We start from the raw sequence: 22827 nt of genomic DNA, 5'->3' as shown, positions 1-22827 counted from the left end.
TTAGATTTTTGATATTTAACCCTACATTGCATGAACCAAAAAAACATTCACAAATGCATAAAGGGGGTCAAAATGACCCGTACTGGATTGAATGGTTTTCTTCAAAAAATAAATGTCCTATTAATGAAATAATTAAAAGAACTGAGGCTACGCGAATGCTTTAATATTTCAAACATTATTTTCAAGACATTTTTAGTTGCAAATGTGTATGAAACACATCTCAAATGATTTTACTATGAAAACCATGCCTATATAATTATAGTTATAATGCCCCACTATTTAGGCTATAATTGTTTATACACAGCACCCAGTGTCAGTGAAGGTGTCTCATGTTGGCATGCTGACAGACTCCACAATAAAACGAGAAGCTATTTGCATTTCACTTCACACAGACACATTTCCTTCTCTTAAATCAGTTTTTTTTCAAACTAGTTACTGTTTAAACCTAAACAGAAATATTCTTATTAATTTTTTAATATAATGCAACTGCAGGATAAATTGTTGTTGAAAATCTGACTTGTTTTTAGTCCTGTCCTGAGAGGAACGTGCTGTTCTGTGAGTATAAGGATCTGGGAGAGGACCAGGGGAGAAAAAAACAATAATATTTATCCACTAGTTTTAGAGAGTGTATTTGCTGCTTTGGAGCCACAATGGCTCATTTGTTCAAGCTCCATTCTCTTGTGTGTTAACAAGCATGCTTACTAGAGGTCTCCCAAATCACATAATAGTGCACTAAATAGTTGTGAAAATGGTGAGATACCAGCTTTTATTTCACACTAGGGATGACCTAATTCATTATTCAGAAATGACAGATAATGTGTTCTAAATTGATATAAGATATGAATAGGTAAATATACAAACAAGTACAGATACGATATTAAATTAATAAACTATCTATTCTTTTTTTTTTTAAAGAAAGCTTGTCAATAAGGTTCACATCTGGTTGAGACTAAAAGTTGTGCAAATGGGAGGTATTTACTTTCATGCAGGCACAAGCGAGCAGTCAGATATAAAAGTTGCATGACAATATTATTAACATTAACATGCAGCATTGCCTGATGCAGCATTTACAACAGAATGAAAACCAATTAAATTTGTTAGACAAACACAGGTTCAACCCTGACCAAGAAATGGTTACTGAAACTGAGTGAGTGTGACTTAAAGTTTAAACAATACACAACTGCGGTTCAAATGCAAATACAAATATAGATATTTTCCTACGTTATACAGTGGAGTGACATAATATTTAGAAAGGCATTATGTAGTTTGGGACACACCACCTACTGTTCTTGGTTGTGTGTATTCTAACTGACCACCATGGACCAGTTACTGTGAGTTATAGAAATAAATCTCCTAGATAAAATTTGTAGTTTTGAATGGCTTGTAATTTTTTTAAAAAGGTTTTGACAGCACTTAACTGGAGTAACCACAAATGGAAAAAAATTGTGTTGAAACAGCTGCTTTTGGCTTAAAAACATTTATTAACATTTATAATTATTTTTTCAAACATGAGTCTGAAGTCAACAAATTTTTGACTGTAGTCCGATTTGACTGTAGTCTGACTTGAGTCATATGGCTTGAGTTCACACCTCTGCAGAATGTTGATTATATCAGCTGACTGAGATGCAAACAGTTTTGTATGAATTTGATCTTTGATCTTTATTGCATTTGCCATAAAAATGCTTCTAAGTGTTCGATAGATGCATGCATGTTAAAATGTAAGACATGTCCTAGAGATAATCAGTATGAAGAAGCTGATCAAGTCTCTGAAACTTTGATTATGATTTTTCCAGTATTTTTGTTGGCCTCCATGTGTCTGTGTGCCTCAGTAATGTCTTCCATGTTGAAGATTGTGTCGATTATAGGCTTCAGTGACGTGGGCAGCTCTGCTGACTGAAAGTGTGGCAAAGCCTGCTCGATGAAGCTCCCAACTAGCTCAGCTTTATACTATAAAAAGGAGAGAACGCAGTACTCACCGCAAAAGACAATAAACATATACAATATTTGTTAGATTCATTATGGAAGTTTTTTTTTTTACCCTGAGCCTTACCTGTAGACTCCGTGACCTGAGTAGACTACTGAGAATGTGGCCGCGCTTAAATAAAAGTTTGCCAAGCAAGTCTCCATCCACTGCTTTCCCTCCCATAACACCGTAGAGCACCCATCTTCCATCCATAGCCAAAATACGCAAGTTCTTCTCCCAGTAAGATCCACCTATGCAGTCAAGGATGACATCAACCCCCCTGCCTGCAAGAACATTGAGCGTTTACCATTGGGAGTGAGAACGGGTTGCAAATCAAGCACAGCAACATTTCTTTTGTTCACATGTTGATTACAAGCACACTGGAGAAGTGTTTCATATGACCACAGAGTATACTTTACACAACTCACCTTGAGTGAACTGCAGAATCTTATCAGAGAAATCCCCATCTTTGTAATTGAACCAAGCAGCTGCACCCAGTTTTTCTGCAATCTTTAACTTATCAGGGCTTCCAGCAGTCACCAATGGAATAGCACAAAACAGTCGAGCAAGCTGAATGGCAGCAGTGCCAACTCCGCTCGCTCCAGCATGAATTAACACTGACTCTCCCTCCTTAATTTGGGCTAAGATAAAACAGAGAACCACACTGAAAATAAGGAAGTAGTCAAACAGCAAAAATACTTGCTTAAGCATAAGAGAAGCAGAGAAGAAGAGAAGCACACCAATTAAACTTTTAAACATTTTGAATCCTTTCATGCTTTCAGTTTGCCTTCAAGCACCTATTAAGTGCAGAAGTTGGTAGGCAGTCAGCCAGGCCTCTGGGATTGCTGCAGCTTCATCGAGAGTGAGATGCGAAGGGACTGGCATGAGAAGTTCCTCAGGCACAGCTACATATTGTGCATATCCTCCTCCAGAAAGCAAAGCCATGACCTTATCGCCAAGCTTATAATTCCTCCTGAGTCCAGGGCCAAAACCAGTGACCATACCAGCAGCCTCCAGACCAAGGATCTCACTTGTTCCTGGAGGAGCTGGGTAAAGACCTTTCCTCTGTTACAGGAAACAATCCTTTCAAGTACTGGTACTTCTTTAACAAAGGTTTGTTTTTTTTGTTTTTTTAAGTTATGTATATGAACGGGCTTACCTGTAACACATCAGCCCTGTTTAAAGCTGTTGCATAGACTTTAACAAGGACTTCCCCATCTTTAGGTTCAGGTTTGGGAACTCGTCCTAAATACAGCTTCTCTGGCCCACCTGGTTCTTTGAAACATACTGCTTGCATTGTCTGCCAAAAAGTCAACAAAAATGCTTAATTGTACAAGGTGACATTTTTATTTGATAAGTAATTGTTTTATACTTATTTTTATGACACCCTGTGAGACTAAAGGTATATAAACTTACATTGTCCTCATCTGGATGCTGAAGCATGACTGGAAACAATACTGAATAAGGAGACAATATTTCAATCCGAACATAAAATCTCAAAAACATATATTTTAATGTAACACAAAATGTGGTTATTTTAGATATTCTAGAAATTAGAAACGACGATAAACCACTAATTGCGCAATATATGCGCATAAGTGATGCTTTCAGATGCAACCGCTGCAGGTCTAAGTCCAAAAAAAAAGAAAAAGAAAAAGAAAAAAAAGTAAACGTACTCAAATCCAAAATCCGGGCTTTTGTTAAATGCACATTGTTACTATATGTTTTGTTTTGTTTGTTTAAAGATTTTATTAAGTGCACATTGTTAATGTATTTTTTGTTCAGATTCATTTCATAAACTCCCTGGGTACGTATAAATGTCCACTGCAACGCAATGTTCTGTATGAATAGTTCAACGACGCTGGTTGGTTGTTTATTAGCTATTATCATATAACTTATTACGCATCTAAAAATTAAATAATTACTACTGAATTGCTTATAAAACTTACAAATATCACGTATGCACGCCTTTGCCAAGTTTCCGTTTCCGAGGCTAAAACTACGCTGCAAAAACTACATAGTCCCCGCCTCGTGATGGCTGAGCCCCGAATGCCTAACAAAGTGCACTAGATAAGGTGTAAAATAATAGATAGGGTATAAAATAATGGCTTGTGGTGCTCAAAGAGGTGCTCAATTTAGGTCCAAATTTACATTATTTATAGGTCTACTTGTTTTGGAGTAATTGAGGTTTGGACTGGATGTGGTGACTACTGTAACTTTTTTTTCTTTTTAATTATTATTATTTAAATCACAGACCCCCCTGACTTTTGATTTGCTTCATGGCCTCTGGATGTCCATGAACCCCACTTTGAGAGTCACTGCTACTGAGTGTTCTGTATGATTAAGGCCTGGGAAACCCTTCACATAGTACATTTTTTAACCATTTCTACTGTATATAGTTCAGAAAACAATATACTTTCCTAAAGTGAAATATGTTACTATTTTTTTTTTTTTTTTTTTGCATGTATCTCAGGCGTAAAGTTATATTGTTGGAAATAAGTTGCCTGGGGGTTTTCCTTAAACTATCCAGTTTCAGTGAGCCTATTGTATTCTCAGATTTCTGTTCTTAGCTGACAGGAGGAACCGGATGTGTCTGCCCATTAGGCACAATGTTCAGTGTTGTTATTGTCTGATAATGTACAGGTGCTCCTATTAAAGTGGCAGGTGAGTGTTAACAGCACACAACCCTGAACTGAAATATGGTATCTATCTATCTATCTATCTATCTCTCATCCAGAAATAAGTTTCAATAATTAAAAAAAAAAAAACATCTGGTTAACAATAAAAAGAGGAAAATTGCTTTTAGAGATTCTATTGCAACTCAAATGAAATACACCCTGTCTACATCTCCATTACTAACTGAATCTATTGATGGGAAAACCACATACTAAGATTTATAACTTTATAAATTAGTTAACTTTGATTATCAGCATCACCCACATCCACTGACATCAGTGGGGAAATAATCACTGATAAATCCAGTCAGTTCTGTTGGCTAAATTTCCTGTTTATTAGATCACTTAAACATTTTACAGACATTAAGACAATCTGTATTTGATTACAAACTGCATCAAATAGGGCTATGTCTGTTACACTATGGCACGTAACTATCAAAAAAAAAATATGAAATCGTGAGAAATACACACTTAGCTAGCACTGCTTTAGACATCTTTAGGTAGACTGTTTTTACCATGAAAATTTTAATCTGGCTTAAGCAAACATCAAGCCAAGGTTAAAAAGTAACCCAACATTTTCACATTGTTTTGGTAAAATATACTTGTTTTCTTAAAATGGAGATGTCAAGGTATACTACTGGCAGAAAAACTGATCAAAGTGATATGATCATAGTAATCAAAACTATTTTTTTTTTTTTTTTGCATTGTGGCTGTTTTCCAGAATTCTGCCACACTGGGGCAGCCATCTGACGGGTTTTTGCAGACAATCACACCTTAAAAGAAATCATTTGGAGTTCAGTTTGTCTCTGTTATGCAGCAGGACCATAGACTGTCTATGAGCAATACTTCTTTCCTGAAATTCAAAAAGGTCTCATTTGTTCCCTGAGCTGCACCTGAATATGTTTCATTACCTGAATTATTTTACTACAATTCTTTGCAATTTTTTTGATAACCTTTCCTGCCATTACACAGTAGTCTAACTCCTTTTCATGCAACAGGCATCTCAGATGAACACCTCATTGAAACTGGTTTGACCACTGTTTACTACAGCAAGTGTCATAGCAGCAGTCACATTCAGTCTGTCTCTATGAATCATCGGCATCACAAAACAAGAATATCCGAACAACTTTTATTTTATTAAAAAAAGGAAAAAAGATGCAAGTTAAGGTATGTTAATTACATTGATTATTTTGTTTGTTTATTTATTTACAATAGAGACTTGGCAGTTCAACCTCTGTAAACTATAAAGTTCAACATGCAATCATTTCAAGTCTCTTTTCTCAATTGTGCTTCAGGATAACATTTCAACATCTATGACTGCAAAGGCAAACTTTAGAAAATCGAAGCATTTGCTGTATATCGACACAAGGCTAAAGAATCACAAAGAGGACACTGACCTTCAGTGGAAAGTGGAGCAAATTCAAAGGAAATACAAATTAGAGCTCAAATTGCTTTATCAAGACAGAGAATTCCTACTGATGGAACACAAAAGGTTACTGCATTTACGAGTCTGTGAACCTTGCGCAACTCTTACCAACACAATGAGAGCCATATCAGAGACAAGAACTTCAAAAAGTGATCTTCAATATGTTTGGTATCCAAAATCAGCCCCAGCTGGCAGAAGGATGTTTTCAAGTGAAGCACTTTCAAATCAAAGTGAACAGCTGCTAGGAACAAGGCTCTCAAATTCAGCCGCATCTGCCCCTCCACAGACTTCTAAATCAAAACAGTTATCCATCATATATCTAAAAGACTTGGCCTTAATTGACAGCATCTCACAAAAAGAGCTAGCAATCCAAGAAGAACAGAGGAGGCAAAATAAGGAAAGTCTGAAACGACTGTACAGAGAAAAACTGCAACAGAAAATGCAGATATTCTTCAGGACATTAGAAACAATTTAGCCACACACAGATATATTTATAAAACCAATTACAGTATAATATGTAAGAATTTGATGTTTTTATTGCTGCCCTTTGATTGTAGGTTAACTTTAGTTTAATATGGTTATGTGAATACTTTTTATTCAGAACATGGTAGAAATCCAAACAATATTTCTGGTAGTTCGTTCAGAATGTGTGGACACTCATTTCTTTTGCTAGCCTTACAATTATTACCTTTAATACTGCACATTCCTCTTGTCCCCAGACATATAGACACATATTTACTGTGTAAATATGGATGTCTTTAGAAATTGTTTCTGCCTTGTTCATGAAATGCTTCCCAGTTTTCTCATGGTCAAAAGAGCACTGTGAACTGGAGTCTCCAGGAGCAATACTTGGTGTTCCTTCCACTGTGGAGATTCTATAAGTGTTTTATCTGTAAATAAAGAAAGGGGAGGAAAAAAGAGCATAATGATGGTGAATGAGTATAATCCTGTCGTCATTCAAATACTATTAAACTGTGCTTTATTTATTGTAGTAGAATTATAGTGCATTTAAAATAAACTTTAAGCTAAATTTTATTTGCTTTACAAGCAAGCATTGTTGTTTATAAGAAATGACATAAGACAGTCTTACTTTCACCATCAATGACAACATGAGTAGGGAGACATCGGGTGAGGTCACCATACTCCAGTGTGCACAGAATATCCTCATCACTCTCTGCTGGGGCTTTGCACACAAGGGCAAGAAAGTTGCACAATTGATTTTTTTCAATGATTTCTACTGTCCCAACGAGTTCCTATGGCCAGAGAGATTCAACACGGACAGATAAAGGATTGAAGATTAAGGTCTCACATAAACAAGAGTATATACACTTCAATAATAAACTTGCACAAATAAAGAGGGACTTTCGTCTGAAATGTCCTGTTTTTCTTGGAAATTCTGTGTACTACTGTTTACTTTTCTTAATAGTAATTTTATTATTAAATTTATTTTTTTCATTAATTTTGGAATCCTTTCAGCTTTACACATTTTTTGTGACTTTTGCACAGTCAATCTTAGTGTAATGTAATTATGTAATTGAACTAATTTTCACATTCACATCAACATGCATGATTTTCAGTATACACATAGACAGAGATACACAGAGATATTATTTGCCACACCTTTACGAGAGTAATCTGCTGTTTGCGGCCAGCTAAAGCATTAAGGTGTAGGTCTAGTGTTTGCAGGAAGCCTTTAAAATCAGTCTGTAGATTCTCCTTGGCGAGTTTCTCCAGTGGTATACATGGAGGGATGTTATGACGACTGATCTGCACCATGCGGTTAAGGTCCATCTCCATGTTGTAGGTTTCCAAGCAAACACCCTCAAAGGCAGTGTGAAATGACACACACACACTTTTGCCTTGTTTGCTCTCGATCAAGTCGTATCCAGCTTAAAGAGTCACACACACAAACAAAAAGTGAGTAAAAAACACAGAAAATATGGACCACAAGAATAAAGTATAGAACTTAAAAATAAACTCAGTGTCCACTAAATTACATATACCTACATTTATTTACCCTTTTATGTTATAAACCTCCCATATAGGTGTGCTTTGTAGGTAAACAATTACTAAATGTACCCAATCTGTTGTCATGCAGAATTTATCAGACCCCCTATGCCCCGTCTATCAGTTGAAAAAGACTGCTACACTGTAACACCACCATAGGCCAAATATTATTATGCTGGTGTAGCATTCTCAGCATAACACATACTATGTGTATGGTACTGGTAGAAGTGTACCAAAATCAGTATTATTGGGGCTTTATGTTCTGTGTATTTGGCACACCCAGCTTGTTACTCAATATCTAGTAAATATATACCTATAAAGTGACCTGCAAGATAGATGAACTTGATAAAAGGCCCAGTGATTGTACATAATAAACTGGTCACTACGTGCCTTAAGTGTATGTTTTTTTTGTTCGTTTTTTTTTTTATTTTACCAATGAGTCTGTGGGCAGTTTGAAGGTCCCTAAGCTGCATACGCCTGGACATCAGCAGATATGGTTCAAATTTAACAAAGTGTTCAGTTTCATCATCATCCAGTGGCAGCCCCTGGTCCATTTGAGCTTTCAGATTCTAAAGTGACGTTTAAGAGATTAAATAAACAATTAACACAAATAAATCATTAATTGAAATGGTTTGTACAATAGTTCGTCAAACACCTTTATTGCAGATGTTTCCACTCGGATTCTGTCTTTTTTTGCACGCAGTGTTGCTGCTGTTGTACGTAGTTCCTCCAGACGCTCATTCTGATGTCTTTGCAGTACTGCCGCTTCTCTCCTCTCTAACATCATCAGGTGATCAAACACACCTCAGGGACAAAATGACACCAATGGAGATGATTTTACTAACTTGATGTTATTAAAACAAATTTTCAAAAAGTCACGACAATCTAGTTGACTTTATATTCCTCCACCAGTTTTCCTGCACAACCCAACTCCTGCGCTAGGATTGGCTGCAAGTATAGGCTCATCTTCAAAAACAGCCCACTGATTGGACAGATCACTGCCAATCCAATCTAGTATTAACAATGCAGGTATTGAAAAAAAAAAAGAACACATCAATGTAGCCAGGTAGCAGAGGTTCATCTAGCAATTAGGTGCTAAATTTTGCTCATCTTTAGCTAATCTTTAGACTACCGCTATAAGTCATCTTCGGATGGTGGACAGTCGCGGCTTGTCTGTATGGGCAGGAGGGGCAGCGCCCCACCAAAATTTTCAGCCACTTGAAAACATAGAACTCTATATAAACTTAATCAATCCTAAATTGTTAACTCATAAATGTGTTCATCATTGTTTAAAAAATGTTTTCGGAGATTCTAGGCTATTTTAAGTCATAAAGTGTGATAGATATATTGAAATGTAGCACATGGCTTCGGTTGACAGGTTAAAGTTCCCCATTATGGTTTTTCAAATATTACCTTTCATGTACTGTGTTATATAGCTGTTTGTGAATGTAAAAAGTCTGCAAAGTTTGAAAAATCAAAGCGTATGACAAACAGGGTTACTGACTCCCAAAAGAAGGAACCGATTCTGAACAGCTGAAACAAATGGTTTCAGATAGGTAGGATTGTAACACAAAAAAACAGTCTCTGGTCTTCATTGGCTGCTGGAGAACTGACTGAGCTGAAACTCGTTATGGTAGTGGGCGTTTCCGTTTCCCGGCAAAGGTAGATCAATCACAACAGACTGAGACATCTGACCAATCAGAGCAGTGTATGCCCTCTGAAAGGAGGAGTTTAGAACGAATCCTTTAGAACGGATCATTGAAGGAGTCGTTTGTGACACTGGGGGGGAAAAAAGGTAATGCTGCAATTTAAATTATGAGCCCATTAAAGTGTTTTTTGACCTTGGATGCATGTAAAACAAAGTTAGGCACGTTTAAAAACCATGCGCTTTAATGACTGCACGAGTCTCGGAGCCCTCCTGAGCTCACCAGCGCCCCACATTTTCCCCAACGTAAATCTGTGGCGAAAAATGGAAATGCAGCGCGCACTAATTGACAGACATATGGGCGGATATGAGACTGCACCTTGTTTTTATGTTACGTGAACGTAGTCCCCGACAATGATATATCATTCCGCGTCAGCAAAGCGTATGTGAGTCTGCGTCAGTCAAGCAAACGCGTAAGATTGAAGATGGCGAGTGGCGCAAATCAACCCGCGGGTAATAGTGTCGAGTTTCTGTTACAGAGCTCGTTTGAGAGATTGTCAGTTAGCGAGAAAATGGCTATCAAATAACTTGCCCCCTACAAGCCAGATATAAAAATTGTACAACAAACATAAGACTAGGTCGTTCAACAGGACATTTTCCAGTTCATGATAGGAAAAAAAAAATCTTGGCTGTCTGGTTCTGCTTCACGGAATAAAGTTTTCTGTTTCCCACGCTTGCTTTTCCGTTCTTTAACAGGGGGTGTGATTCTCTGTAAAGACTTAAAAAACAACAGCACGAATCTAGCTAAGCTCATCTTAGCTGTGCAATGAAACTAGCCATGCCTGGACAAGCTAATAGAGCAGCACAGTTAGATGAAAGCTACTGTGTTTGTGTGCGAAACCTCAATACGGCAGTGGATAAAAATAGCCACATTCTCTGCAAACGTTTTTGCGGGGCGTTTGAGTTAGCTCTTAGAGGGCATGATGGGACGGAAATCCTCTGACAATCCCGGTGTTTTTAGAGATCTTGTGGATCTTGATGCTTCCCTTGACACTATCATGCAGGAACATCTGTTTTTAAGGGTACATATATCTGCCCCACCTAAATTTATGGTCAGGAGCTGCTACTGATGTAGACATACCTTTCTGTCTTGGGTTATCCATTTGGTAAAGTATTTGATCGCAGACCGATCTTCAAATCTGGCGCCTTCCTCGATTCCAACCTAGTTGTAAAGTCACGCGGAAGTAGACGTCAGAGGTAAACACACCCAAGAGCATCAGCACGGCGTAGGGTTTGCGCAAACTAGAGGAGCTTGGAAGTATCACGCTTCCCGATTGATAGTAACCCGATGACCTCTCCTTCAGTCTCTGAGCGTCGATTAGCGTGCTGTCAGTATACACTCGTCAGAGAGATAAACAAGAGGGGGGAAATAAAAGCAGTGTGGGTCTTGAGTGACGGAGACACACTCAGATTATATCAGTGTAGTCAAAGCAGTTGCTCTGACAGCTAACAGACAAAAAACCCACGTGTTTAGTTACCAGTGATTTGTCAATGGCGTACAGGTAAAACACTTTAGCTTCTCGCTTAAAGAAATTGTCATCGCTTAAGTTGTGATTTTATCAAGGAAGTTCATTTGAACCAGGAATGTGTTGGCTAATGGTATAAACAGAGTCTGAGTAAAGCACATTATATGGCATTGGTGGCTGTGGCTAATAAACTGTTGGTTTAAAAAATAAAAAGCTCTCTAATCATTTACCTTTATTTCCATGTTTAAATATCGCAAGTTTAGTCTGTGATTTATGCAGCGGTAGGTTGAAATGTCATCACTTTTCCTCATCTAGCTTCCAGTTTGTGTTACTGAAATCTCTTTATAATAATGAACACTGTACAGGTAACTCGTCTTAAAGGTGCAGGTGCTCCTCTGTTCCTCATGGATGGCTGCAACAACACTGTCTTTTTCCCAGCCCCTAACTAAAGCCTTGACTTTATCAGCATGGACGGCATTGGACAGAAGTACTTCACGCCCATTGACTTTGTGTTATTTGCCCTGCTCCTGGTGGCCTCCATGGCAATAGGACTGTATTATGCCCTCTCTGGAGGACGGCAAAAGACCACACAAGAGTTCCTGTTGGCAGACAGGAGCATGAGTTGCCTGCCCCTTTCCCTCTCTCTCATGGCTTCGTTCCAATCCGCTGTTGCTATAGTGGGGACACCAGCAGAGATCTACACCAATGGCACACAGTACTGGTTCATTGGCTGCGCTTATATCCTGGGGCTCCTGATACCGGCCTACATCTTCATTCCAGTGTTCTACAGACTCCATCTCACTAGTGCTTATCAGGTAGATTTAGCTTTACCGACTGTATTTAATAATGCCTGTTTATCAGTACTCTTTGTTTGTGTGATTTATGTAACGATATAACATCATTTCCAGTGTGAAAATGCCTCGACATGTATGGAATTTCTCTGGACAGTGAAACAAACTAAATGCTAGCATGTTGTACATTTTTTAAATATGAATTCTTTCATTGTTTTTGTATTGCAGTATCTGGAGCTGCGTTTCTCCAAACCAGTCAGAATATGTGGGACGATGACCTTTATTTTTCAGATGGTAAGTTCTACTTTAGAGGAAACATATGATACCATAAGCACTTTCAACACACGCAATGAATGAAACATTTCTGTAATAAAAATATTGTTTTTGCGTTACGTCAATCATTGTTTGTCCTTCTTGTGCACATGCAGGTTATTTATATGGGTGTTGGTATATATACTCCAGCTCTCGCATTGAATGCAGGTAAAGCTCTTTGAATTTAGAATAACAAAAGGAAAATCTTTACACATAAAAAAGAAAATATTATTACATAACTTTATGCTGGTCAAAATCATTAGAACTGTCTAACATTACTATCATTTACTGTATATTCATGTATGTGTGGTGACTTGGAAACCCCTTCATGTGATGATATTTTGAGGTTTTTACCTTATATAGTTCTGAAAACTAAAGGCTTTCCTGAACTGAAATGTTTCTCTTTTGCATGTTCACTGTATGGCCAAAAGGTTGTGGACACTTGACTCTCACATTCATCACACATTTGTGGTTCTTCCCCAAACTGTTGCCACAAAGTTCAAAGCACACAATTGTCTAAAATGTCTTTGTATGCTGTAGCATTACAATTCCCTTCACTGGAATTAATAGGCCTAGCCCAAACATCCTCTTCTAGTATTACAATGCCCCTGTGTACAAAGCGAACTCCATGAAGACATGGTTTGCCAAGGGTGGTGTTGATTAACTGGAATAAGTTGCACAGAGCCTTGACCTCAACCCCACTGAACAACTTTGGGATGAATTGGAACACTGACTACGTGCCAGGCCTCCTTGCTTGATATCAGTGCCTGACCTCTCTCTTGTGGTTGAATGGGCAAATCCCTACAGCCATGCTCCAAACTCTAGTGGCAAGGCCTTCCTGAGGAGTGGAGGCTTTTATAATAGCAGAGGAGGGACTGAATCTGGAATTGGATGTTCAACAAGCACATATGGGTGTAATGGTCAGGTGTCCACAAATCTTTGACCACAAGTAAAATTATAGCAATTTAAAGCCTGGCTACCCCGAAAAAGTGAACAAGGAGAAACTAAAGTTTCCCTTCTGACTGTGGAGTAGTAGCATCACAGACATTTTGACAGCCAGTATCTGATTACAAACTGAAATGATTCGGCTAATGTGTGTTTTGCTGTGTCATGTAACTATCCAACAACTCGATGAAAGTTCACTGTGTGAGCAAATGACACACAGCTAGCAGGGTTTTTGGGTTTTTAGGCAAACTCACCTCATTATTTGCTCCTTAACAGACATGATGTTTACAGGAAGATGGTGTAGGCAAAATTTAAAAAATAATAAAAAATTCCACCTCGTTTTGATGAAATATATTTATGGTTTCTTAAAGTATTTGTATTATGTTATACATTGCAAATACAATGGCATCTTAGTCAAAATTATAAGCATTTCTTATTACAAGATTAAAATCACTTAAATTATGAAAAAAAAATGAAATGTTATTGTTAAACTATTTCTAGACTTTTTACTAATTTCATGCTTGAAATAGTCTTGTTCTGTTGGCAGATTTTTTTATGCATTTATTTCTAGAAAGATGCAATATTGTTTGCAATAAAGAAACTTTGAAATAAGTAAAAAGATCTTTTTTTTAAAAAAAAAAAACTGAATAATCTTATATTTGATTAATTTTACTTGCTAAGATGTAATGTTTTGCAGTATAGGCAGAAAAACTCTATTTTGGTTGAAACCTGAATTAAGAAAAATTTAGATTTTTTTCTGGATTTCAGCCACAGAGACATCTAGCAGGGTTTTCCAGAGAGCCACACATTTATATTACTTAATTTTATAACAGATCCCAGCATTCTTTGCTGAGTTTGTTTGTGTCTTCTCATTCTACGTTTAGTTACTGGTTTTCATTTGTGGGGGACTGTATTAGCCACTGGACTAGTGTGCACAATATACACAGCACTGGTAAATACTGTTTGATTGTTTTTTTGTATTTTTCTTCTCCTATAAAAGTATGTTGATTTCCTCATAGAGTCTCTCTGGACTAATATTTGGCATTGCACGTAGGGTGGACTGAAAGCTGTCATCTGGACAGACGTGTTTCAGACCGTGGTGATGTTTGCAGGTCAGCTTGCTGTCGTCATAGTGGGTGTGCAGAAGGCTGGTGGCATTTCTGAAGTTTGGAGGAAAGTCACAGAGGGAGGCTTGATCTCGGGCATTGAGTGAGCAATTTTTCTTTAATGCAAACAAGAAATTTTATTGAGTCATTTTGGGCTTGGGTCAGTTTCCCAAAGAATTTGTAGAATTGTTCTATTTAAACAAAAAAAATGTAACATCGCTTGAGATTTGTGGCTGGTCCTTTTATCAGCATTTCTCTGGTTCCTTTAAGTCTAAATCCTGACCCGACTGTGAGACACACCTTCTGGACACTGGCGTTTGGTGGTGTGTTTCTGATGCTCTCTCTCTATGGTGTGAACCAGGCACAAGTGCAGAGGTACCTTAGCTCTCGCACAGAGAAAGAGGCTGTAATGTAAGTAAATATAAAATTTTGCTATAACACTACAGCTTGAAAGCTGGCATGTTGAAGCTGGATGTTCCCCCTCTGTAGCTCACTCTGATAGCCTATACATTGTCTTCTAGGTCATGCTACATGGTATTTCCCTGTCTTCAGGTTGCTTTGGGTCTAAGCTGTTTGATGGGACTTGTTATGTTTGCATGTTATGGTGGTAACAGCCCTTTAGACAAACAGTATGTCACATCTAAAGATCAGGTCAGTGTTACTAAAGTTATTTTATCTATTTATAATGGGTCCAACTGTTTACATCTCTCTCATTTAAAAAAACAAACATTTGTGATGTTGCACAATAGATGGTCCTATACTTTGTCATGGACATGCTGCAGGACATTCCTGGACTGCCTGGACTGTTTGTTGCATGCTTATTCAGTGCATCTTTAAGGTATGGACAAACTATTGCATTTGGAAGGCACTATAAGAACAAATTCTTGTTTTATTCAGCACTTTGTGTAGTATTTACAGCACTTGGCAGACCATATTAAAACCTGACATGAAAAATACATAGGAAACAAAAAAAACCTTAAAAGAGCTGAAATGTTTTTTTTGACGGTTCCATTCTAAGGCTGATTCCTGTGTAACCCAGGCGGAATTGGGAAATGTAGTGTGTTTCCTAACTATGGTAATATTTTTTTTAGCAAGAGTTAAACAATCGGAGGAACCACAATGCTTCAGCAACTAATGCCAGGTGCACACCGTGCGATTTTTAATAGTCCTTTGCGACTGTTGCTTGTCAGACTGTATGTACATGATCCCCGCTGTAAGCCATGTCACACTGTAGGATCATTTGTCATTAATGTCAGACTGTACGAGCGACAAGACGTGAAAAATGGACAGACGCAAGAAGACTTGTATGGAGTTGGAGAAGCCACACTACAGGACTGTGCCTCAAATCTTCTGACACTGCCAGAATTTAATCGGAGGAAAAGTTTGGTCGTAGCAACCATTAATCAGCTGTCGGGGAACATGTCAAACTAGCGATCAAAGATTACACATTTTGGTCTAGGATTATAGGAATCTTTTAGGATTCTCAAAATTTGTCTCAGGAGACCAAATCGTGGCCAAAATCATACAGTGTGAACCTGCCAAAGACGTGCTGTTAAGAAAATGACGAGTTATTTTACTTCTGTTCTGATATTGTTTGAGGTAACCCCTTTGGTTGCTCTTTAAGTGCGCATAACTAGATCTTGTTTTTGTCTGGTTCTGTAACTGAATCTGAAGTATGCACTCACCAGCCACTTTAATGGGAACACCTGTATACTTACTCATTCATCCACTTATGCAATCAACTAATCATGTGGCAGCAGCACAGTGCATATAATCATGCAGATACAGGTAGGGCCTTTAGTTAATGTTCACATCTAACATGTTTTTCATGATTCTGATGTTTGATGTAAACTGAAGCTCTTGACCTGTACCTACTGTACATGATATTACACATTACAATTCTGCCACATGACTGGCTGATTGGATAATTGCATGAACACACAGATGTGCAGGTGTACCTATTAAAGTGGCCAGTGAGTGTAAGTCACTAGTGTAAAAGTTACTACTAAGAATAGAGTAATGTATTTGCATTGATTTTGTGGCTGTCATTCCCTTCTCTGAAGCACAATATCCTCAGCTTTCAATTCCTTGGCCACAGTAACAATGGAGGATTTCATTAAGCCTCAATATCCCGCTATATCAGAGGCTAGAGCCACCCTACTGTCAAAGATACTCGGTGAGTCTTTATACACCGATGTCTTGTATACTTAATGTTTGTATTGTACTTGAATGGATTTTTCATTACACCAAAAAAAAATCAAAATTTGAAATGATTAACAAAAAAAGTCATTAAGTCATAAATCTAACATTACTTTCAGTTTGTGGTCATTTTCATTTTATTTTAAATCTAGCCTTTTCATATGGCCTTTTATGCCTTGCTATGGCCTATGCTGTCCATCTGATGAACAGTTCTGTTTTGCAGGTAAGCACAACTGATTTTAGGTCCCAATTAGATGCATCTCCAAAGCAGTTAAACTATCAGCAGAAATAACAAAAGCAAACTAAGCTAAAAATCATGAAACCGGCTGAAAAATAGTGATACGTGCTCAGTGCTATCACTCAGGGCTCACACTCTGAATAAAATGTGCCTCAAATTTCTCATTTCAAGGCAGCTCTCAGTATCTTTGGGATGGTAGGAGGACCCTTGCTGGGACTCTTCTGTCTTGGGATATTTTTCCCTTCAGCCAATAGCACTGTGAGTATTCTCAGCAGAATAATTGTGCATTCAATTGTGAGCAGCATCACAAAGAGAAACCTGTTTGGTTTGTGTTTGCTGTAGGGTGCTGTAACAGGACTGATCGCTGGTCTCATCATGGCCTTCTGGGTTGGCATTGGTGGATTTGTGGCTCAGATGTCAAGCGTTGCCATTGATCATTCACACAATGGCACTTATCCTGTATCAGCAGAAAACATGACCTTGACTACAATGACTTTGATATTAACTCCAGGCACTGCTAAAACGAGGTAACATGCTGCCACTTACCTTCTGTAAACACTTTATCAGTGGCTTATCAATATAATTGATTTAATCGAATATTCAAAAGCCATTGTTAATTTTTCACAACTAATCAGTCAGCGTTTTAGTTTTTGTGAGGTTTTTTAAAGTAACTACTGTGTCCATGTTTTGTGAAAATCGATATCCAAATATTATCATCTCATCACTTACTGTTAATTCTTGTGGTGGAAATTCACACTAAGAGAGACAGGGACACTATTCTTCAGCAAATTATCTCTTTCTTGCAATGTTCATGGAATGGGAGAATGATCTTACCAACACCAATACCAGAATATCACTATTTGGACCATGGCAAGGCCTGTTCTGAGTGGAACCTGTCCTGTTAAACCGCTATATGGCCACCGTGCTGCAGCTCAGTTTCAGGGTCTTGGCAATCTTCTTATAGCCTAGGCCATCTTTGTGTAGAGCAACAATTATTTTTTTCAGATCCTCAGACAGTTCTTTGCCATGAGGTGCCATGTTGAACTTCCAGTGACCAATATGAGGGAGTGTGAGAGCGATGACACCAAATTTAACACACCTGCTCCCCATTCGCACCTGAGACCTTGTAACACTAGCAAGTCACATGACACCGGGGAGGGAAAATGGCTAATTGGGCCCAATTTGGACATTTTCACTTAGGGGTGTACTCACTTTTGTTGCCAGAGGTTTAGACATTAATGGCTGTGTGTGGAGTTATTTTGAGGGGACAGCAAATTTACTCTGTTAGACAAGCTGTACACTCACTACTTTACATTTTAGCAAAGTGTCATTTCTTCAGTGTTGTCACATGAAAAGATAGAATCAAATATTTACAAAAATGTGAGGGGTGTACTCACTTTTGTGAGATAGTGTATGTGTGTGTGTGTGTGTATAAAAAATATAATAAAAACACTTTATCATGGTTCTTTGGTCAGTAAGCAAAACACCTTTTCTAGACTGGTCTTCTTGTAATGTATTTAAAGCCAACAGAGGTCACTGTAATCAGGGTTTATTAGATGTCATCAATTAAAATCACAGTATGAAAGCAGCTATAAGTTTTGAAAGTATCATTTTTATAGATCAGATATGTACAAAGTGCACAGAATGTTTAATGCATTTTGATCATATATCTTATCTTAATAACTAAGTTGTTTTTGTTGTTGTCATTTTAGTCAGTGTGGTATCAGACCATACCTATGGTTATGATTGTTATAAAATGGGGCATTCAGATTTTTGAAGCATTAAATGTGTGATTACATTTTTTTTTCAAAAGTCAAGAGCAATAAACTTGAACAAAAAGAAGACATACAGTATGTGTACTAAATATGCAGGCCTATTACCTTAAGCCCATTACTTCTTAAATCAAATTTCTGAACAGTATACACTTTGCCTAACCAAACTGGCAGCTGTAAATTTTGCTGTATTGTTAGCTGATATAAGAAGATGGCGAATTCTTATTGGTACTTCTGAAGAATTGATGTCACCTCTACAAAGTATCATCCCATCCAACTTAAATCAGGAGGGAAAAAAAGAAATTTCAGAAATATTTTATCGGGGGGCGGGGGGTGGGGCTTGATTATTTTAGTCTCCACTTTGTTTTTTGTTATAGGTATTGTGAACTTTATTTAATAGTTTGTAGTTTGTGTGTTATGTCCAATACACTCTCTTTGTCTTTTAGTAAACCTGTTGGGCTGCATGGCTTCTATTCCCTGTCTTACATGTGGTACAGTGCTCTCAACTCCACTGTTGTGGTTCTTATTGGACTTCTTGTCAGTCTCATCACAGGTATGAGAATCATTTGTGGACCTAAATCTTGTTTGATGACAAACAATATTGAATCATGTATATTAATTATCTTTAGTAGAAATCTCTGATTCTCCCAAAAGTAAGTGAACTGGCTATTCTAAATTGCCTCGAGGTGTGTAGTGTGTGAATGTGTGCATGGAGCCCTGTGGTGGACTGGTGACCCATTCAGGAAGTGTGCTCAATGTTCCTGGAATTGGCTCCAGAGCCACCACAAGCGTTACCAGGATAAAGCAGTTACTGACTAAGGATGAATAAAGAAATGTTTTATGTTCCTTGCAAAAGCATATAAATAAGCTTCCTACTGTCTTTGTTCAATTAGGCCCAATGAAAAGCAGAGACTTAACAGCTGGCACAGTTTATCCTCTACTAGATAACATGCGTTTTTTCCTGCAAATCCTGCTGAAGCCCAAGCTTTGCTGTGGCTCACTTCCAGAGCACAGGGTAATAGTAGTGAATCTTCAACTGTAATTTAACCATTTCACACATTATCTTGTTTTCTATTGTGTTTGCTGATCAAATCCTGTCTTTATATTTCCAGCAAATTACTACAAATTGTGAGGAAATGAATGGTGTTGCCAATCCAGAGAAAAATACTGGAACAGAGGAAGAAAGAGAGACTTTTCTGCCACTAGGCCAAAGATCTTATTTAGAGAAGGAAACCTCAGTGTGACACACTATCAGAAATGCCATGTCCGTTATAATTAGCAGTGCACTGGACTTTGATGAAGTTATAATAAATTACAGTGGTGTACAAGTGTTATATGATAATATACTTCATTTGTTTACAAAATCTGTTTGAGCTGAGCCTAGGAAGAACCCCCCCCCCCTTTCTTTTTTTGAGGGATGCGAGTAGTTCATCTAAAAAGCTGCTTACAATTAGGAACAATTAGGTGAATGTTTGTCAAATTCAGAAACAGTGTGGTTGGTTGCACGAACCAGATGGGAAGAAAATCAATTAAATATATATTTTTATAATTGACTTGTTTGGAAAATTGGGGCCTGTTCATAATTAGCTGGATTTGATTGTTGTTGATTTGATAAAAAAATTTTTTGAAGCTGTTGTCATATTTGTTTCCAAGTCAGCAATGCATAAGCTCAGACATATTTGACATACTCTAAAAACAAGATTACACATTTATTTTAATGCATATGATATATTAGTAAATATTTAATTCGATTAATAAAACAAGGGTGTTTTCCTCTTAGAAAACAGTGATATCCAATTTGTAGTTTTGTCTATGACTAGACATACACTATATGGCCAAAAGAATGAGGACACCTGATCATCAGACCCATATGTGGGTCTTTCCCAAACTTTTGCCACAAAATTGAAAGCACACAAGTGTCTAGAATGTCTTTTTATGCTTTGGTATTGAGGTTTCCCTTCAGTGGATACCTGGATACCTGTTCCAGCATGGCAAAGCCCCTGTGCACAAAGCGAGGTTCATAAAAGTGGAAGAATGGGTGGACTGCACAGAGCCCTGAACACCTCACTGAACACCTTTTGGGATGAACTGGAACACTGATTACACCTCAGGCCTCCTCACCCAATATCAGTACCTGACCTCACTAATGCTCTTGTAGCTGAATGATCACAAATCCTCACAGCCATGCTCAAAAATCTAGTGGAAAGCTTTCCCAGAAGAGTGAAGGTAATTCTAACAACAATAGGGGGATTAAATCCAGAATGGAATGTTCAAAAAGCACATATGGGTTTGATGATCAGTCATCCACATGCCTTTGACCATATAGTTTTTGTTTGAGTGGGTATATAAGATATATTGCCATTGCCACCCACAGCCTAATTGAAGGAGTACTGTTATAAATATGTTGAATAAACACACACACACATACACGTGTGTTTTATGAGTTTATTCAAAATGGATTTCTTTATAAGTGTATTTGAATTAATTGAAACTGTAAGCACAATTTAATTAGTTCAAGATCTCGAATTAGCAAACTGAGTACAAATACCTGACTCCACATTAGTGTACCATAGCCACATTATTACTATTGTCCTCTACAGGCTTGGGGTACCATTTACGATAGCAAATCATTGACTCACTGATTATGGTTTTGAGTTTCAATGTGTCTGTCTCTTCTAGAGAATACAGGACTGCACAGTTCTCTAAAACAGCTCGATCTGGCTTAAACAATATGCTGCATCAGGATAAGTATATTTACAAATATATAGCATTACATTAACATTTTCTGCTATTTCAGAATTCCAATAGAACTTGTATATCATTACATCCCTAGCTGTAAGTTTACTTGCAAACTGTAATACAACAATCAATACTGTATCATAAAGATGTCAGATATGTGCTTGGTTTAGAGTGAACTCCAAAATGACAGGAATGGAACAGTAAAAAAAATGTTTTGCTTGTGCTACATACTTGAGTAGTTTGCATTGAGAAATGAAAAGACTTGAAAACATACAAAAGGACAGAATGTTATTTGTTGCTCCTTAATGTCAACTGTGGTTATTTTTCAGAACAACAGCCCTGTTGTTCCATAATAAAGGTGCACATAACTATAAAAGTAAAAGCAAAGTGGAATAAATCAAATCCATAGGTACAGTATGTATGTACATCTAGCTCTATCTTCATTTTTTATTACTATGTTTTGTACATGGCTTAACTGAATGTAATATAAGATAACCCTTTTCCCCACTATGCAGCAGTCTGTTTCACATTAACACACCTCATGTATTCTTTATATCTAAAAACATTGTAATGTAGGCACTAAAATACTACTCATTGTTTAGATCTTTACCAGAAAAATAATCTGCTGTTTAAAGTGTAAGATGGCAATTTTGTTATTTGTGTGATACTTTTTTGTCTTGCGCATGCTGTCCAACATATAGTGTATGTCTAGTAAGAGAACATCAGTATCAATGGAAGTGTCCTAAAACGATGAGGAAAAAATCCTATGCAAATAAGTACATAATCATGTACACGCTGAAGATCTTATCTTTCTTCAATACAACAGCATGCATACACACCGTCAAACTCATTTGTATGTTTAAATATATGGACGACGTTAGAAAACTGTGTATTTGTAAATGAGATTTTATGCAAGCAATGACTAAAACGTATTTACATTCACACAGGAATACGCTATGAATTATATGACAAATTTATTATACACCTACAGTATTCTTGTCACAAACAGGAACCTCAGTATGAAATCAGGTGAAATGGATGAAAAACAGGTGTTTTTTTATTGCAGTACTTTTTTTCATCTAAAATAAATAAATTAAACACATCACTAATCAAATAAGAAACACAACTAACAGAACTAATACTTGAACTTTTTTGATTTGTAGATAATTTTAGAGAGGTTAACACGTTTTAACCTAATTTTAGTGGTTAGCACGTTCACCTCACACCGCCAGGGTCGGGGGTTTGATTCCCGTGGGTCTGTGTGTGCGGAGTTTGCATGTTCTCCCCGTGCTGCGGGGGTTTCCTCCGGGTACTCCGGTTTCCTCCCCCAGTCCAAAGACATACATGGTAGGCTGATTGGCATGTCTAAAGTGTCCGTAGTGTATGAATAGGTGTGTGAGTGTTTGTGTGATTGTGTGCCCTGCGATGGACTGGCACCCTGTCCAGGGTGTACCCCGCCTTGTGCCCCATGCTCCCTGGGATA

The 22827-nt window shown here is 37.6% G+C and overlaps 3 protein-coding genes across 3 annotated transcripts; 1 reads left to right on the top strand and 2 right to left on the bottom strand.

The window, feature by feature from the left end:
* Positions 1–963: 963 nt before the first annotated feature.
* On the bottom strand, positions 964–3994 carry tp53i3 (tumor protein p53 inducible protein 3). Its single transcript, XM_053633129.1, has 7 exons — positions 3913–3994; positions 3380–3420; positions 3123–3263; positions 2761–3028; positions 2392–2604; positions 2051–2247; positions 964–1947 (listed from the first exon to the last, which is right to left on the bottom strand). Exons 2-7 carry the CDS (start codon positions 3404–3406, stop codon positions 1759–1761), a joined length of 1035 nt encoding a protein of 344 aa, XP_053489104.1. The 5' UTR covers positions 3407–3420; positions 3913–3994; the 3' UTR covers positions 964–1758.
* A 2828-nt stretch (positions 3995–6822) lies between these two features.
* Positions 6823–11088, bottom strand: cenpo (centromere protein O). The gene is made up of 6 exons (XM_053633130.1): positions 10858–11088; positions 8727–8875; positions 8505–8640; positions 7685–7953; positions 7155–7317; positions 6823–6954 (listed from the first exon to the last, which is right to left on the bottom strand). The coding sequence occupies exons 1-6, from the start codon at positions 10877–10879 to the stop codon at positions 6845–6847; spliced, it is 849 nt and encodes a 282-aa protein (XP_053489105.1). The 5' UTR covers positions 10880–11088; the 3' UTR covers positions 6823–6844.
* A 72-nt stretch (positions 11089–11160) lies between these two features.
* slc5a6b (solute carrier family 5 member 6) lies at positions 11161–21386 on the top strand. Its single transcript, XM_053633128.1, has 16 exons — positions 11161–11278; positions 11608–12057; positions 12262–12327; positions 12462–12513; positions 14175–14242; positions 14345–14499; positions 14667–14807; positions 14918–15047; positions 15146–15234; positions 16460–16572; positions 16748–16818; positions 17005–17091; positions 17176–17360; positions 19052–19158; positions 19499–19620; positions 19718–21386. The coding sequence occupies exons 2-16, from the start codon at positions 11710–11712 to the stop codon at positions 19847–19849; spliced, it is 1866 nt and encodes a 621-aa protein (XP_053489103.1). The 5' UTR covers positions 11161–11278; positions 11608–11709; the 3' UTR covers positions 19850–21386.
* The last annotated feature ends 1441 nt before the right edge of the window (positions 21387–22827 follow it).

The sequence above is a fragment of the Ictalurus furcatus genome, chromosome 9 (genome assembly GCF_023375685.1).
Source record: "Ictalurus furcatus strain D&B chromosome 9, Billie_1.0, whole genome shotgun sequence".
Lineage (NCBI taxonomy): Eukaryota > Metazoa > Chordata > Actinopteri > Siluriformes > Ictaluridae > Ictalurus > Ictalurus furcatus.
Note: the sequence above shows the minus strand (reverse complement) of the source record. Positions and strands in the feature narration are given on the sequence as shown.

Excerpts from the sequence above, each read along its gene's own strand:
- tp53i3 (XM_053633129.1), bottom strand. The coding sequence starts at position 3,406 with ATGCTTCAGCATCCAGATGAGGACAAT. Across the intron at positions 2,605-2,760 it reads CCAACTTCTGCACTTAATAG|CCCAAATTAAGGAGGGAGAG; the intron begins GTGCTTGAAGGC and ends GTTTTATCTTAG. Across the intron at positions 2,248-2,391 it reads GATTCTGCAGTTCACTCAAG|GCAGGGGGGTTGATGTCATC; the intron begins GTGAGTTGTGTA and ends ATGTTCTTGCAG.
- cenpo (XM_053633130.1), bottom strand. The coding sequence starts at position 10,879 with ATGGATAACCCAAGACAGAAAG. Across the intron at positions 7,318-7,684 it reads AGCAGATTACTCTCGTAAAG|GAACTCGTTGGGACAGTAGA; the intron begins GTGTGGCAAATA and ends CTCTGGCCATAG. Across the intron at positions 6,955-7,154 it reads TGTTGTCATTGATGGTGAAA|ATAAAACACTTATAGAATCT; the intron begins GTAAGACTGTCT and ends CTTTATTTACAG.
- slc5a6b (XM_053633128.1), top strand. The coding sequence starts at position 11,710 with ATGGACGGCATTGGACAGAAGTACTTCACGCCCATTGACTTTGTGTTA. Across the intron at positions 16,573-16,747 it reads CCTACTGTCAAAGATACTCG|CCTTTTCATATGGCCTTTTA; the intron begins GTGAGTCTTTAT and ends TTTTAAATCTAG. Across the intron at positions 17,092-17,175 it reads TCCCTTCAGCCAATAGCACT|GGTGCTGTAACAGGACTGAT; the intron begins GTGAGTATTCTC and ends TGTTTGCTGTAG.